We start from the raw sequence: 16,091 nt of genomic DNA on the forward strand, positions 1-16,091 counted from the left end.
AACGTTACAAGCCCGTACCAGCACTGTATGCTAGTGAGCTACATCCGTAGACGAGTCCTTAGCCGTTTATCTAGTGGGCAATCAACCTAGTATGACATATGCTGCCTGTTACTAGGGGCAGATGCATAATGATCGTGGCAACCGACTATTTCACCAAATGGATAGAAGCAGAGTCATGATGACCATAACTTAGACGGACATAGAGCGCTTCATATGAAGGAACATCATTTACTGATTTGGCATCCTATAGTCCATCGTCACTGACAACAGCCTGCAGTTTGTGGGTAAAAATTTGGTGAAGTTCTTCCATAAGTATGGCATCAAGCAGAACATGTCCATGCCGAGATATCCTCAATGCAATAGGCGGGCCAAAGCATCCAACAAGATGATCATCGATTGCCTCAAGAAATCCCTCACCAATAAGAAGGGAAAATGGCCAGACGAACTCCCTGGATGTCTATGGGCATATCGCACCACCAAAAGACGAGCAACCGGTGAAATTCGTTTCTCTTTGGCATTTGGCTCAGAAGCAATCATTCATCCCAATGTCATCAAGCTAAGTATCATCGCTCTACTACCAAGCATTGAGAAGAACAGTAAGGAGATGGCCACAAGCTTAGATCTGGCAGAGGAGAAGCGCGAGCAGACCATTACCCGCATCGCAGCCTACCAGCAATAGCTCTTCTCCAGCTACAACAAAAGGGCCAAGATCCGGCAGTTCCAGCCTGAAGATCTAGTCCTAAGAAAAGCCTTCATCACTGCCCGCAGAGAAGGTTCAAAAAAGATGAATCCCATCTGGTCCATATAAGATCAGCGGAGTAGGCGGCAAGAGTAATTACACCCTCACCACCAAGAAATGACAAAAAAGATCAAAAAATAGTGGAGCGCCTACAATATGAGGAAGTACCATGTGTGACCTCCTGCTACATCAAAGCCCGAAGACTCAAGCAGCTTGACGGGCACCACCTCACAAGCCGAGGACTATCCAGTTGTTATGCAATTCCTACCTTATAGCTAAGTTCTCTTTCGTTTCACTCATTTTTCAATGAGGAATTCAGAAGTAATCACAACTTGGCTCGGTTGCATGCTTACAACAACTGATCACTCATGCACTTCAAAAGAATATCGCACCCTTCTTAGAGACTCATCGCAGGAATTGCACCCCCCCAATGGACCAACCATGCTCTTCAATGCGAGAGGGTAAACTAATTGCTCTCTAGTGTGATAAGGTAAACCAATTCCTCGACACCCACATGGGTCAGCTCTCCAAGACGGGAGGATAAACTCTACACTCCGAATATCCAGACATGGATGAGCCTGGCTGTCTTAGTATAACTAGATGCATGATGGCTTGCACCGAGATTCCTAGAAGTAGCCACAATGATCATTTTTAAGGTTTAGCTAACTGAAGGATTTTGTGACACACCCCGACCGAGATCAAGGCATGTTGGCCGTCACGTGAGAGTGACGTAGCCATGTGCACAATGCAGAAGCAATAAAGATAAGAATTATACGAATAATTAAAAACCGAATTACTAGAGTGCACTACTAAACAGGAAGTGATAGAAGTTAGTTACAATAGTAAACACTCCTAAGCAGAGCATATTAAGTCTAGGTGCAGTCCAGTAGGACAAGTACTAATTATACAGTACCAGGAATGTCCTACTATTATTTAGATAGGTCAGAACCGCCGCGTTCTCAAGCCACCAACAACAAGCTTAGTTAAAACCTGGAGGGGCGCAAAACAGAAAACGTGAGTGGGCAAAAACAAATGTTTTACAAAATCATTTTCTTTATCAACATATCTACCCCCTCGCTGTAAAAACATGTATAATTTTTCCCAGAATCAGAATATAAGCATATACATAATATATATATATATATGAAATTATATCAATTCAATTCATGCTTCACATAATCATATTCAAATATATGCCATGCTAATATATAACAGAGTAAGCAATTCAGGTAAAAATAAATTCATAGAAATATGATATGTTAGCCGGAACCCCTGTGGTAGTGTACAAAGCTGAATTCATAGCTTAAAGTCAATCTAGCCGGAGTCACTACAATGACCTATACGGCAATATACTACACATAAGTCAGAACCGCTAAAAAGGGTCTGTACGACAAGATTGGGTGTAATATAATTATGCTTAATTTTACTCTCTCATAATAGCCGGGCGATAAATCGCTAGTCACCTACAAGTCGGAACCATAAATAAGGTCTGTACGACAAGACTGTGCACTTAAGTTGAATCCAATATGAGCATATAGTGCGGGATGTGACATAAATAAACAGGCCTGTAGTTCATATCTCTGGCTAAATCACAATCACCCTATATGCAGTTTTATGAGCTCAACATCATTCAATCACATATCACATCATCGATGATTCACATAGCCAAACATAACTTACCTGAACTTACATGTGCCTCCATAGCACCACATTTATATATATATGCAACCATGAAATGCATATTCAGAATATAAAAGCATTTGGCAGATTATTTCAAAGCATACTTTCCTTAAAAAATGCATTTCTGGGAATTATATCAAGTATATAAATATATACTGAAAACAAAAGCCCACTCACTGATATGTCGACGGGTCATAACCTTCGAGTCGCCCGTGGATACGCTCGTCCTCAAGATAAGTCTCACTTATATGCGAATTAACTATAAAAACGTTATTTTAAAGCACATAGACAAAACTAGCTAATAACTTCTCATACATTACTCAATTTTGGTATTTGAATATACCAACGTGACCTACACAACCTCACGATCATCGTGATATTTTTAAAATAATTTTTTTGTTGCTCACGTGCCGGGGAGGGCACGGCCTCACGCGCAGCGCATGCGTATGCACATGCACACTGACGGATTCCCTAATTGCCGTTAGGGAATATTATGTTAAAATTTAACAGATTCTGTTAAAACTGACAGACGGCGTTAGCATATTTCGTCCAAACTGAAGGAATATGCCGTCATCTTCTTTGGCGAGTCGCCAGTCGTCTGAAAACTAGGTAAAACTTTAAAACATCTATTCTCGCTCGTTTCTTAACCGTTTTTCATGAAATTTGAACCATTGGAAAACTAACAACATGAATAATCACGTTATATTATTTTTAAGCCTTGAAATCCACTAGATTTTACCTGAGGAAGCTCGATAATCCGGTTAACTTTGAAAACCTTCGATCTCGGCCCTCCGACGTCCAAACTCTTTCAACGAACTACCCCGAGCTTCCTTAGGACCTCCTAAAGCTCCCTATAAGCTTCAAATTCCCTGAAACAAGTAGTTTTATGTCCATGTGAACAGTGAATGAAACTTTGTTTCTTGGGTTCTTAAGGTATCAAAAGTATCCTTACCTGAAATGGATATCAATCAACTCATAGCACCACGAGGAACACAATGGTGCACTTAAAACTTTCGATCTGCAAAATTTGGGGTGTTCTTGCCCTTGTCCGTACGTATAGCAATGAGAGAGAGAGAGAAACTACGGGAGAGAAAAGAGAGAAAGGGTAGGGATGTGTGTGTGGTCCCAAAAGGCACACCAATCACAACTATGAGAACACTTAGTTCTAATTGGATCCAGTAAAAGGGGAATATAGCTAATTGGTCCAAAATCTAAGTTTAAACCACAACATCCCATAATAATTCTCAACGTCCAAGGATATTTAGGTAATTTCACACTGTCGATAGCATAATTAACGTACATCTCTGGGACGGGTTGTGACATTTTGGGTCTATTGGCCTAATCCGTGGGGAACCGGGCCCTAGAGACGGAGGGGGCACATTACACAGTACGCCTGACAGACGACTACCCTGGAACCCTAAAACTACTACCGAGTGCACTAAGGTAGCCTACGGTTTCTGAAAGACTGCCTACAGCTTGCCCTTCGAGCAGTAAAACCACGCTAGACTTATACAACCGCACATTCTTGTGAAAGGTTAAACAAGCTAGCATGCATATACGAAGCTTTATCCACTGCCGACATGTTATGTAGTCAATAAGCTTCACCTCTGCCAAGCGCAGAACAACTTAACCAAGTCCTAAAGTGTTGTGATACTTGTTACGCAACCTATGGAATTGGACAAAGCCAAGGTTAACAGCCTAGTGGTTACGCGGACTTGTCTACTTCTGTAAGTAAGGCATCCGGCTGCCAACCCTATGGCTAACAACTTTGCAAACTTCTACACCAACACCTATGACTGCATAGGCTACACGGGCCTGTCTGCTTGTAGAAAAGTAGCATGTCTGCCACTAGTCTATAAAGTCTAAAGGTTAGGGCAAGAACAAAAGAAGTGAAGATGAAGAAAAGCAAAGAAAACATGTTTATAAACAACTAGCAAAGGCCAGAGGAGTTCAAGCAAAACAAGAGCTACAAGGAAAAACAAAGAAAATCCTAAAGGCTACCTAAAAGAATATAATTCAGCAACTTGGACATCCCACGACTACTCGATCGCCACACCTTCAGTAGCCACGACGCTCTTAGCAGTGGCATCATCCAGTGCTTCACCCCTGGCTGCCCCAACCTGGGCACTAACTTCTCCAACTACTTCACCAATGGAAGCCTCAAAAGTAAAAGCAAGGAAGTCTTCCAGAGAAATAGAGAAGGTCTCGAAACCTCAAGCCCATCATTCCCACCCTTCAGCTGTTCATCCTCTTTGAGTAGGCTAACACGGACGCGCTGTAACTCATCCACTTCCTTCTTCAGACTTTCGTTGATCTTCAATACACCTTGAAGTTCCAACACTTGGGCTTCAAGTCTATTGACGATTCTCTTGAAGTGGATCACTTAATTATAAGAAGCAATCAACTCTTCATTCTTTGCATAAACAGCGAAACGAAGCTCAGAAACTGCAAGCTCAAGATTTTGAAAATGAGATATGTAACATCCAATCTCCTTCTCTGTACTTTCATACTTAACTTAGATCGCGTCAAGCTTAGTCTTCAAGTCAACAATATCTTAGGGAGCGGTATTAAGCTGCAGAAAAGTGAGGGTAGAAATATTAGACCCTTTCAAAGCAACGAGCTCAAAATCCAACCTCTTGATCTCATCGGTCAAGGAATAAGTTTCAGCTGCCATAGTCTTCGCCACCTCCTTGGCAACCTTGCTATATCTACATCATAGCAAGCAGAGTAGTCGTTCTATATTAGGTTGCATGCTTTGCAAAGGAACTTAGGCAAACAAAACTTTCTAATCGCCATCAACAAATTTGGCACAAGCGTCCATGTCTTCAAGTATATATGGTTTCAAGAACACATAGATCTCAGCGGCCTCCCCAAAAGCAGACTTAGTAGATTTCTCATAGCTGCCCAGTCTCATCCTCCCTAGCAGGCTAATCAGTCTCAGCAGTAGAGGGAGTGGGCCTTAGCACCATTTTAGCAGTAGAGTCCACCTTATCGCTCTTCATAATAGCAAGCATTTCCGAAGAAGAACCAGACTTTTCTCCCAATGGACGTCTTGGCACAGACTTTGGCACTAGAGGCATGACAAGACCTCTACACTGAGCAATACTATCAACAATCATACAGGCCATTCTCGACATGGCAGACACCACATGCTTAGATCTAGCAGCCTCATTTTTCTTCTTATTGGAAGAAGTAATGTCAATCACAGGACTCTCGGTAACATGCGGACCCTCACAAGCAGAAGAGGAAGTCTTCAGTTTTCTCAACTGGCATCTCTTGAGCAAACGGGAAAGATCTCTTCTTTCCACCTTCATTCATAATAGGCTCTACGATAGCGTTCAGACGAACCAATGCATCTGTCTCGATCCTCTTTACCTTCTCTCTCAGGAGCAACCCAACTTTCTCTCAGCGGAGAGAACTAAGCAGTTAACGCCATTCACGGTACTCAACAAGAGAGCTCAACCCATACTGGCTTTTCCCTTATTTTTTTTCTCTTAGACCAACAGGCATGAGGCATGCATGCCCAGCATTCTAGCAGCCCATGAGGCCCGTGACCTTTTCATTTCTCTCAATCGCCGGCCTAGCCCGCGTCAGGACCAAAAGCCCAAAGGACAAGAACCATGCGACTCACCTAGCACTGCGCCCCAACGCCTCAATCTGCGGCCCCAGCCGTGCAAGCTACCCTTGGCACTAGCCAAGCCAAGCGACCCAAGCAGTGGTCCCTGTCACAACACCTTCTTGACCCATGCCGAGTTGACTCCTGGCCCCTGTCAGCCGACGTGCCGCACCACCCTGATGGTTGCCCCGCGACAACACTATCCAAGAAGAAGACAAGAAAAATTAAATTTCTCTTACTTCGGTGCGGCACAGAGAAGACGAAGAAAGCAAGGAAAAACGATCCTTTGCACGGGCAAGTGTAGAAGATTGCTAAGGGAGGGGGAACAAATATCCTCTAGCTTTCTCTATCTTGTAGGGTAGAATAAATCACTCTCCAAAGTTGATTTAATAATCCACTTAAGGTGGACTTAAATAGGCTTTGAGAGAAATTTATTTCCCTTTTCTAGAAGGATCTAATTTCCAATTAAAGAAGGAATTTACATCAAAATAGGAAGCAATCCTATGTTTCCTAAAGCAAGAAGATCTTTACACATGCTGCCATTTCCTGCGAGCAGCCCAACAGGTATAGGGGCATTTGTGGAGCCTAAAATAATCACAAGGCGACATGTGGATTTTTGGGTAAAAATGACAAAATTACCCTTGAGGCACATTGGATTTCCTACACGCGAGCAGTGGATAATCATCCCTCAATCAAGTCAAAAGTGCCCAAAAAATGTAACAAATTCAAAATTATTTCATCCATCCTCATCTTATATTCACTACAAGGTAATTATTCCATAACCTTCAAAACATTCCATATAAATTGAGTTAATTGGCCAATTAATGGATTAATTACCTAATTAATCCATTAATTGCCAAATAAATCACCCAATACACTCAAAAATTACCCAAAAGGTCGGCCGCTCTCTCTCCCAAGAGAGTCGGCCATGCTCTATATATTGAACCCTGTTTATACCATATTTAGGGCCTCGTATTTAGATCTCGTATAAATACTCGGGGGACTTAAAATGTAATTATGTAATAAAGGAAGGGGCAAATATGTAATAAGTGAGGAGTCCTTATTCTATAAAATGACCCCTCACCCTCACAATTAGGGGAGGCCATTTCTTAAGGCCCCTTCATCCTCTCAAAGCTCTCACATTACAGAGCTCCCTCACTCCCCTCACCTCTCAGATAAATACATAATCAGTATGGACATAGCCCAAACCTTGGGGTGAACCACGATACATCTTGTGTTATTTACTTTCTTGCATATTCACGGTCGGATTTACGTTGTTCCAAGACCTCCGGTTTTGTGCATCAACAAACCCCATTTTCTCTAAAAACCTAGGTCCACACTCTTGCAAAACTCCAAAAACTCCCTAAATATTTTTCTCTCTAAATTCTAACTTTGGCATCGGAGGTTCTTCGGCCAAAGCCTCTCCCCATTCATCGTGGGCACATGAGGCTTTTGGCCTTAACCAAAGGTGTTAATTATTTTGTAGGTGCAATTTTGTCCAAGATCAAGGAGGAAGAAATTTGCATCCACAACTATCTAGGTGCAAAACATGGGTTAATGGAATAAGACTATCACTGGATCGTAGTGCTAACGACTACTACTACTAGTTGTAAACTTGTACACCAAAACAAGTAGTTAACAAAAACAACTTTTCGATTTCGCATATCAACTAAATTAACAGGAAAGTTCATGCATACATTAGTGACTTTTGGGTTTCACTCTTTTGTTGTTATATCTATGTCCACCTAGAAGGGGATGATTTTACATACAAGTAAGATTCACTAGTGTGTAGGAGAGATTGATGAGCTATCACATGTGTTAAGGCGTACTCTGTAAAGGTGAAACCATTTCATATTTCACAGAGGCTCATACTTTTCCATACTTCAGGTGGGACGATATCTTCTTGTTACTGGATTTGGTTATGAACATGATGATGCATGGATCACCAACATAGAGTTATTTAAAGAGTTTACTGACATCAGCAGGATATTCACCTTTCTTTTCAGTGACAAGCTAGTTCTATTTGAGCTTTAGGATTAATTAACTTCCTAAATGTCCCTCTCTCTCTCTCTCTCTCTCTCTCTCTCTCTCTCTCTCTCTCTCTCTCTCTCTCTCTCTCTCTCTCTCTCTCTTCTCTCTTCTCCTTTTCTATGAGTTTAACTCTTTGTTTGCCTTGACAAGCTAGTTCTATTTGAGCTTTAGGATTAATTAACTTCCTAAATGTCCCTCTCTCTCTCTCTCTCTCTCTTCTCCTTTTCTATGAGTTTAACTCTTCGTTTGCCTTGCTTTTATCCCCATATTGTAATGTTCAGGGTGTTAGAAGGCTCGGTGCCGTTGCAGTAGACATGTGCCAGGTAGCTCTTGGGATTGTAGAAGCATACAGCTGGGAATATCGGCTAAAGCCATGGGATATGGCAGCTGGTGTTTTGGTAATGTGTTTTCTCACATATGCGTCTGTTAGGGGTTTACAGCATAATAATTTTAATCCACAAGCGGTCCGATGAATTCTTATGTGGAAGTATTCATTGTTATAGCACATTCAACTGAACACCTTCATGTTTTCGTTTTGTTAAAACATAATAGTTGCCGTAGCATTTTGTTTTTTATCTCTTAATTTTAGTTTTATTTTTTTTCTATAGCAATTTGGTCCGATTTAACTAGCATAAGTGATATAGTTTCTTTAAAAAAAAATATATATATTACATTTACTTAGTTTAACTTGCAATACATGGTAAGTTTTTTTTTTATTGTCTGATTGTACTTAGTACTTGGAAAAAGTTGTGACTACTCTAAGTATTCATTAGGAATCAAGCACGTGCCGAAATAATATGTAACAACCCGTCCCAATTATTTAAACATATTTTGGAACGGAATGGCACTTTGGTAATATCTTGGTTTTGGGTGAGATATTTTGGAAATTTTTGGCTTTTGGCCTTAATAGGTGAGCCACATGGGGCCCACCCTTGAGCCCTTGTTCCCCCGGCCTCTCTCCTCTCTGCTCTGCCCCGAGTTCTCTCTCGCACAGTTCACTCCCTCACACTCTCTCTCGGATTTCTCTCTCTCTTTTCTTTCCTTCCCGGATGACCAACGCACACACCCTAGGATCCTCCCAAGCAAGAACTCGAACCCAGGACAGGTCCGTGGTGCACCACAATGGCGAAGATCAATGTTCTCTTCCTCTCTTGTTGAACTTCGGCGAGCTCCTTTATCCTCGACGTAGATAAGCCCCTTAAACCTCTTGGTTAGTGTTTGTATGTGAGTTTGGGAACGTGTTGAGTTGTTTTGGTGGCTGTAGGACACATAAACGATTAAGATAGAGTTCCCAGTTGCCGGTGAGTAATTGTGGATTCCAGGGCGTTTTCCGGCCACCACACACCTCGAAAGTGGTATAGATCTTTTCCTCTTCCCTTGGGCTTCATTTTGGTATATTATTTGACATATTTTGGTGTAGTTTCGAGGTTGACCAGAGCTTGAGAAGCTCCAGCTTCCTTCCTCTTCGAAACCTGGCCTTTTTCCACGACGAAAATCAAACCAGGCCCTTAAGGCTGTGTAGGACTAGGCCTTCGGGCTGTTGAGTCTGAGCCCAAACCGTAGTGAGCCCAACCCCTTAACCAATTATCCTAGGCCTTTGGGCCAGCCTGCCGAGGCCAACCCACTTCGAACCCAAGCCCAAACCTTTGACCCAGGCCTTACTGGCACAGGCCTTTGGCCCTTTGAACTCGAGCCTAACTCATGGGCTTTCAACCCAACCTAGCCAAGCCCAAAACCCGTTTGACCCAGCCCGTTTAACCCACTTGACGAAATATTTTGGAATATTCTGGTAGGAAATATTCTCTGGAATATGTTGACTTTTTTGAAATTTACGTGGGACCTTTTGTAGGATAATTCGACGTCCTGAATCTGTTTTTGACGTCCGTTTTTTCAAATTCAATCATTTTAATAGAGTTTTATTAATTGGACCCTTTATGTGCTTAGGTGCATTTATTGTGGCGATTCTGTTTTCGCTAGTTTGCATGGCTCTTCGACGACAGAGTATCTGTGAGTGGACCCCTTCTAAAATGCATGTTTTAATAGTAGAAATGCATACATGAAAAGCATGATTTAATGGTTACGTTTTATGAGTAAATTAGATTTACACTTATAATATATCATGCTTTACTGCGAATATTTTGGAATACCATATTTTATCGAACTTATGTTCTTTGTAGTATATATGATGGATGACTATATGCTACTTACGAACATGCTTTTACACACTTCTTTATAATATAGATGATAGATGACTTTATAATATGAAGATGTTTTTGATATATGTGTACCTATGTTTGGAAAGACTATGTTCAATGGTTTTGTGCCTATCTAGTGGTCACTGTTCCACCTAAGGGTGAGGGATATGGTTGTTGGTTGCAGGCCGGGAGAAATAATCTCTGGTTTCGGGCTGAGCGACATGGAGTTGACATTGGGTTGGGAGAAATATTATATGGCTTCGGAAGCAAAGACATAGTAGTTGGCATTGGGTCGGGAGATATTGTTATTGGATACCATTATTTAGTACACTATATACGAGATATGTTTTATGAAGGTTTTATGGCATGCTAGGGTTTTTGAAAACCTATTACATATTATGCTATTGATGTTTTTATTAAAACTTCGGGAGTTAGTATGTTGATAACTATTTCAGTATTTTATATATATCAACTTGATCCACTCATTTTTGTTTTGCGCCCCCTCGGGACTTAAAGTTGAGGCGTACAATCTCGGTGCCAAGGCACTTCCACATCGGTATCTTCGAGTCCTCTCGGTGTAAGACCCACTCCTTTGTCCATTCAATTTTATATCATTTCTTTTCTAGTGTATAGAATTAGTTGTATGCTCTGAACACGTTCCTCATTTGCATATTAATTATATGTAAATTTATAAGTCTTATTTATTTCTTGTTCTCATGCATTCTAATATGGCTTCGTCACTTTCGGATGTTGGCCAGCACATGCCTATCCTAGTGTTCGGGAAATATCAAGGTCGGACGTGTCATAATATGTCAATGAATAGTTTATTCATGATGAATATACAAATAGTAGACTTTCTGTCATATACATATCCTTACATTTTTATGGCAAGTATTTGGAAGTGTCGTGTAGGAGTAGGACAATCATAATCTCATGTGACAAGATGCTTAAACTGATGCATGAAGATTATAGTTCCCCTTTCCCTCAGCAGATATTTTGGTGACCAGATGTGTGATTTCAATTATTCATAAAATATGTAATGCAATTTTGAGCAGATAATTGAAGAGGCCGGAGGAAATAAGGTTACGTGCATGGATGGTGGAAAATTTCCTGTATTTGATAGATCTGTCTTGGTATCCAATGGTGTGCTGCATGGCAAGGTTAGTCTTATCTTTTGCTTTATCCATAATCTGTTTACAAAACCTTATGTGTTGAGATCTAACCTCGTTTATATAATGCATGATCTTAATTTTCATTGCCTTTCCGTTACTACCACTAATCTTGTGAAGATTTTTGGGTGAGGGTAGGTCGGGGTGGGTGAGTAGAGCAGATGGTTACTGTAACTCTGTAATAGAGCTCTGAGTAGTGCTTAATTTCCTGTGAAAGGCGTCGTAGATTGTAATCATATTAAATGCACTAGTGGGTTTAAAGAAATAATTCTAGAATTTATATATTTTACAATGCAGTTTTTGGAGAGGATTGCACCTGCAACTGAGAAATTGAAGAGCAAAGGTATCGATTTTTCATTGTGGTACAAGCCCGAAGATTACACAACAGACATTTGATCACATATCAACAAGAAGGTGGTCTCTCATTGTTTCATTGGCGAATTTCACTGTAAATTACATTTCAAGCGCACGTGATATATAATATATCTCAGCATGTTTTCCTTTATTGATATGAATATGGTTTTAGTTACAGCAAAATGTTTTCGTATGTTGCTATGGGCAAGCGGCCGGAATGGGTTTTAATTGTTCTAATTCAGAAATAATCGTCGTTAATGATCATGGACTGATCTTTCTCGTCAAGAATTGATCCTATGTGAAATCATTTTACTCACTCTACTGAAGCAGAAGAAAGAAAAATGTGAATTTTGGGAGTAGTTAAAAGTGTATCATTGTTTTATTATTCTATTCCGATCATTTCTTACATATGCAACTCACTCATTTCTGCTTTATTAAAAAACCCAGAACGTTATTTCCGTGCTTATGAGCGAAGTTGTTGAGTACTCTGCAACTTAGTTATTAGGATAATGACGACACCCTTGTTAACAAGCCCTTTCTTCCTTTCCCACCGTCGTACTCATACATAGAAAACTCCATGTCGCCATGTTTCTCAGGCGATGCCCGAAACTCGCCAACTGGGATCTCGACCCATTGTCCTCTTGGGGTTTGCATCTAATTAACTTTACGCCACTGCTTGGTACCATGAGGGAGAGTGAGCCTGAAATTGACTGGAACTCCCCATCCATAATTTGCAGCTTTCAGCTTGACCACGAATACAACTTCATAAAGAGTTCCGGGTGACAGCTTCGCTGTTTCAAACTTTCCGTGCACTTCTAATCAACATACATTCAACAATCGATATATTATCCTCGTTTATAATGTGATCATTGTTTGTGTGGGAACATAAAATATCACCATCAACAGGAACACGCCACATGTACACTTATCAAATATAACTACTTTGTCTATGAAGAAATACACAAACCATTAGTCAAACTTTAACAGGCTAACATGTTACATTCTTTACGAAGGTCCTAGAAGCCCACAATCAACAAGTGCCTTTGCTCCCAATTCATCGCAAATGGTCAAAGTTGATCGCTGTTAGACCTGTTAAGATTCTCCGAAGCATATTCCAAGAATCTCCGAAGCATATTTCAAGAATCTAAAAGGAATACTCTTTCATCAATGTGCAGACTAACACTCTGGTAACAGGTTTAATGAACCTAGACGCTAGGGTTAACTCGTCGGTTCTCTATAAATAGTCAAGGCCAATCACTTTAGTCCAGTTTTCAAAAAACTTTCAACACACTCTTATTACTTCCTACAATCTTTCTGACTTAGGCATCGGAAACCTTTTGACTAACACGATATATACCAATATTAGTCTAACTATGTTTGTCTCTTTTCTTTGTGTGTAGGTTTTTGCCAATTCAATTCAAGACGGAAATTTGCTCCTCGGAGCATTCTTGATTTACTTTGGGAAATCGATTGAGAAGTTTCCTTCACTGTTTACGTTCTTTTTTAAGGCCTTCTCCTTTTCTTTATATAAGTTGGAAATCTACCCGGTAGAATTTAAATTGAAGACTCCTGAACATCCTTCAAGATAACGGATTTCTGCTGCCAGTATCTCTTTTCGGAGGTGAGTTTTTGCTCCTGCAGTTAGAAGTTTTGTTGTTTTAGTAGGATTTGATGATTTTATGAACTAGTTTTCTGAAAAAAATGAAGAACATGAAATGAACAATGGCGGTTGCTCTATGAAGGAGAGTACATTGCTCTCTATTTCATTTCTTGTATTTTCTTAGATCCGATTACAAAGGGAAGCCATCACGCATAAAGTGTGATGCTAGCAAAGGAAAAAGTAATACCGTTAGGATTTCACACGGTTCACTCGTATAAGAGTGATCACATGCACCGCATGGGTAAACTTAAAAAACATCATTCACTAATACACGTGACTAACTCCACATCGTTTAGATGTTCTAATCTAGGCCATTCATTCCATTTGAATATAACCTTCATACATTCAAAGAAAGAACATTTGCTTCAATTTCGAGCTGCACTGTGATGCACTCCAACCCTTTGATCTTCATCAGCAACATCCTTATGCTGCAACAAGTTTGTCACTAAATTCTTGTTTAGTTAGTGACTCACAGTGGAACAACCCGAGTTCCAAATGTTCAAAATTGAGTTTGTTTAGTTCTACAAACTAAATAATAATAATTTATCGTATATAAACAGTCACTTTTGTTCAGCACCAAGAAGATGAGTAAATGTCCTTTGTATGTTCTGATTAACGAATAATGTTACGCAGAAACTGGGAATTAATTGCAGCATCATCACATCTAGCTATATGCCAGTGTAGTTCCCGTAACCTATAAATGAGTGCGCTATATGTTTAAATTCCGTGAGCAGCGATTGGTTGTCTTGATGGAATTTCGGCCTTCTGAGTTCTGTGTGTTTTAGTTCCCCTTCCTCCAATTCTTGCTGAGTTGCTGGTGTGGTGCATCCATTGAAAATTTGGAGCTAAAACCGCGCATATACATACTTGGTGTACTTATACACATACATGTATTTCATTAACTGGCTCTGAATATATAAGAAATAATTTATTCATGTGACTGAGATACAAATACATGCTACAGTAGCAAATACTTCATGCTAGCTAGTATATGATCTCAAATAACCGTACATGAGGTAAGTTCTCATTATTAAATAGTCACATATATATATAAAACCCAACGAAGAAAATATTTCAATACGTACGTGTATTGTATATATAGAAAATTGCGGACTAATTTAAGCTAAGGTCGAAGTTACTTCTGTCACATTTGCTTGATGAATTTTCAAGCCCCCCTTCCATTTTCCACTCCAGACTTCATACAGACCAAAGTGAAGCATGTTATCGACACTAGCGGGCAGAACTTCAATTCTCAATGGCGGGCTGGTTTTGTCAGGAATTGTGAATCTGCCTACATTTGGATCCTGCACTACTTTAACTTTGGTCCATTTGTACTTGCCCCTTTTCCCTACCTTGGCCATCAAGAAAGCTTGTATGTCTCTCCAACCAAATGCACAAGGTGTCAGTTCTACGTCAAAGCTGATTTGGTACGTCTTCGTAGGTATTAAACTAACTGAGCCGGTTACTTCTAGCCAAGAAACCTGTTTCAGCTCCGCAGGGTCATTAGAGTCACCTTTGGATAGCCTGAAAATTGTATAGTATGTAGTCAATTATTCACATAGGCAAAGCCAAAACAAAAGGGCTTGGTGATATTAGAAGTGGAAACCCCCATATATAAATTACATATTATTTTTTGTCATATGCCCGATGTGGAAATCCTATTCTTCAACAATATTTAAACGTTAACGAGTGCATAATAACAAACGGGAACTGTGTCTAAACATTACATTTACCAAACACAGATCTCAGAAGGCGGGAGAAGAACACATAAGCGGAGTAGACACGTAGTTCCCATACTTGTGAGAAATGATATTAGCATTTTCAGATGTATATAACCAATTACATTTAAGATTTGGTCGTAGTTCCAGATAATTTATTCCTTACTTCTTAGGTAATTTCCAGTGGTGTTCAACATTGCCCCATACAATGCTAAGTCCCCGTGGTTTGAGGATGTAACTATCTCCCTGTAAACACGAAAATACAATTAATCTCTTTTTAACAGAAAGAGATTAGATATATGCGAAAGATTGTTTTCCGATGTTAGCAAGATTTAGCAATGAATTGTGAGGCCTTACCTGTTTTGTTATTTCATCTTCCTCTGCTTGGAAATGAGGTTTAGTACTCAGAGACATTTCGAAACCTAACTCGGTTTTCTTCTTCTTATTCTTTCTTCTGCTGCTGCAGTTATGTTTTCTTCTTTTTTTCTGGCTCTATTTTTATTTTGCCGATGTTTTGATTTTTAGAACCTCTAGTCTACCTCCTTTATATAAACCCTTGATCCATTGGGAAGAAAAGTATCTGATGCTTCCAGAAAACAAAACGGAAATGAGAAACCAAAACAAATTAATAATGAAATTGAATTATGTATAGAGAATCAAGTATTGCTTTCGACTTGTTAGAAGATTCTTTTTTTGTCGAAAGGGTTCCTTAGCTTTTTAAAAGAAGAATATATATATGTAGATGGATTGCTAGTAAACGGTATTGAATAAATGTTCCAACGTGTGATACGTTCTTAAAACTTTGTCAACCTACGTACTTTCTTCGATTGCTATGTAAAATATGAATTTGTATTAGAATTAAGCCAAACTTTATAAATAAATAAAACAAATTTAACAATATCAATTGCTGGCGAGAACAGAAGTACAAC

The 16,091-nt window shown here is 39.8% G+C and overlaps 1 protein-coding gene across 1 annotated transcript; it reads right to left on the reverse strand.

Annotated features, from left to right (window-relative positions):
* Window positions 1–14,446: 14,446 nt before the first annotated feature.
* On the reverse strand, window positions 14,447–15,690 carry LOC126586848 (protein PHLOEM PROTEIN 2-LIKE A9-like). Its single transcript, XM_050251816.1, has 3 exons — window positions 15,520–15,690; window positions 15,329–15,408; window positions 14,447–14,968 (listed from the first exon to the last, which is right to left on the reverse strand). The coding sequence occupies exons 1-3, from the start codon at window positions 15,574–15,576 to the stop codon at window positions 14,563–14,565; spliced, it is 543 nt and encodes a 180-aa protein (XP_050107773.1). The 5' UTR covers window positions 15,577–15,690; the 3' UTR covers window positions 14,447–14,562.
* Window positions 15,691–16,091: the final 401 nt, after the last annotated feature.

This window comes from Malus sylvestris, chromosome 10 (assembly GCF_916048215.2).
Source record: "Malus sylvestris chromosome 10, drMalSylv7.2, whole genome shotgun sequence".
Taxonomy (NCBI): domain Eukaryota; kingdom Viridiplantae; phylum Streptophyta; class Magnoliopsida; order Rosales; family Rosaceae; genus Malus; species Malus sylvestris.